Source organism: Octopus bimaculoides, chromosome 8 (genome assembly GCF_001194135.2).
Source record: "Octopus bimaculoides isolate UCB-OBI-ISO-001 chromosome 8, ASM119413v2, whole genome shotgun sequence".
Lineage (NCBI taxonomy): Eukaryota > Metazoa > Mollusca > Cephalopoda > Octopoda > Octopodidae > Octopus > Octopus bimaculoides.
The window spans coordinates 24,575,805-24,578,244 of record NC_068988.1 but is presented as its reverse complement, the minus strand read 5'-3'; the positions used below and the strand labels follow the sequence as shown (position 1 = coordinate 24,578,244).

Sequence of the window (2,440 nt, the reverse complement as noted above, 5' to 3'; positions counted from 1 at the left end):
GTACTAGGGTTAATTTGATCTACTAAGCCTTCAGTATGGCCACAGTCTAATGACTGAAACATGCAAAAGCTAAAAGACAAATGAGAAAAAGAAAACAAAATAAATAGCCTTTCAGCAAATAAAAACAAAATAAAAATAAAATAAAGCACTTACTTTGTAACGTGCCATCTTTTGTTCTTCTTCCTGTATCAACATCTGGAGTCTGCTTATCTCACTACCGATATCATCAGTCTCCATGGCAGAACTCTAGCAATGGCAAACAATGGTTATATAACTCATTCGTAATATATTATCAAGATTATTATATTGTTGCTCCAAATTTTCCCTTGAGCTACGTCACAGCCATACTATAAACTGATGATATTTAACTTTGATCTGATTTTTTTTGCCGCAAAGTCCACTAAAAATGTTATTTCATAATGTAGTTTTTCTGTCCCCAACCCATCAATGGAAAAACAGAAACGAGTTAGAAACACTGATCAGGAAAGACCAGCAAAACTGTGGAGATAACAGGTTGCCCATTCGTGGTTTTCTTGGGAAAGACAGGACAGTTGTTTTCCACTGATTACACTGGTTTATATAAAGTGTACTTTGTTAATCTCCCATCAAGGAATTGGTTCACATGTTATCAGGGTATGTTCACACATTGGTGGGTCTAAGACAGATGCTAACCCTCACTGCACCGATTAAATTTCTCCATACTAACACACATGTAGATATAAAATTAAAGGTACAAACATAAAGCAAACCTCAAAATCTTTCATCTTGCGCTCGTATAGCATTTTGCGATCTGAGACAATGGCCATCAAATTAAAGTGGATTTCATCATTGTGATACCTGGATGTAACAGATATAGAAAGTAAAGGTTTACATATTACACTTTTTAAGAGAAGCAGTAAGTGTAAAGACAGCTGGGAATGGAAAATGTGATATCAGAAATATAGCTATGACATAGGGAAGTAGTCAGTTGGGATAAAAATGAGGCATGGAATACAGCATTGTGACTGGCAAGGTGTAACAACATCCAAGAGATTGGTCAATGCCATTACATATATATATCATTTATAGAAAATATAAATCTGAAAGAGGAAGCACACTCTAAGATGTAAAGCAGTATATATTAAAAATGGGGAATTCTGGCTTATGGGATTAACTTAGGTTTCCCATCCATAAAGGGTTTAGCATTTTGGCATATCGGCAGATCCCAAAAACCTGTTGGCCCATGACCTGCTAAAAAAAAAAATGGAGCATTCTATTTATGAGAGACCTGTGGTTTCCGTAAATATATACAAGCATGGCCTACTGGTCAGCTATTTAATATAAACCATTCGAGTGAGGTCATTGCCAATGCCGCTAGACTGGCTCCTGTGTAGGCAGCACGTAAAAAACACCTTTTTGAGCGTGGCCGTTGCCAGTACTGCCTGACTGGCCCTCGTGCCGGTGGCACGTGAAAGCACCCGCTACACTCTCGGAGTGGTTGGCCTTAGGAAGGGCATCCAGCTGTAGAAACTCTGCCAAATCAGATTGGAGCCTGGTGTAGCCATCTGGTTTCCCCAGTCCTCAGTCAAATTGTCCAACCCATGCTAGCTCGGAAGGCAGACGTTAAACGATGATGATCATCATCATTATTTAACGTCCATCTTTCATGCATGTGTGGGTATATTTCTATGTGTATGTTTGTGCCTCTTTGTTTTGACATCACATGACTGTTGTAAATAAATGATGTCATTCCTTTCCATTATTGTGGAAACATGTCTGACCCTGTGGAAGTATCACCTTGCTTTGGAAACACGTAAAAGTTGGCGACAGGAAGAGCATCCAGCCGTGGAAAATTAGTTTCATTGAAATCCATCTTACTCAGAAAAGTAGGTGTTAAAACGACAACGAGGATGGCTAAAAATAATACCTACTTCTGAATCCGTTTCTCAATAACAGGTCTAACAACATCAAGCCAATCAGCATTCTCATCAACAACACCTGGCAAATAAAACAATTTAAAAGGTAAACATTAACGAGGTAGGGATGCAGATGAAATTGGGAATAATTCTGGGAATATCAATACAGTTATATGGTGTCTCCTAGCGGACATTTATTACACATAAATATTATACACATAGGCACAGGAGTCACTGTGCGGTAAGTAGCTTGCTTACCAACCACATGGTTCAGAGTTCAGTCCCACTGCGTAGCACCTTGAGCAAGTGTCTTCTACTATAGCCTCAAGCTGACCAAAGCCTTCTAAGTGGATTTGGTAGACAGAAACTAAAAGAAGCCCGTTGTATATATGTGTGTGTGTATGTTTGTGTTTGTCCCCCCAACATTGCTTGACAACCGATGCTGGTGTGTTTATGGTTCGGCATAAGAGACCGATTGAATAAGCGGTTTGGCAAAAGAGACCGATAGAATAAGTACTAGGCTTACAAAAAACATATACACATAC

At 38.9% G+C, this 2,440-nt stretch overlaps 1 protein-coding gene across 1 annotated transcript in view; it reads right to left on the bottom strand.

Annotated features, from left to right (window-relative positions):
• The window catches only part of LOC106878552 (ubiquitin carboxyl-terminal hydrolase isozyme L5-like), a 26,476-nt gene that overhangs the window by 4,072 nt on the left and 19,964 nt on the right, over nt 1-2,440 (bottom strand). Inside the window, 3 exon segments of the mRNA XM_014927797.2 lie at nt 154-246; nt 750-837; nt 1,911-1,977. Of these exon segments, the coding sequence (XP_014783283.1) occupies nt 154-246; nt 750-837; nt 1,911-1,977 (248 nt within the window).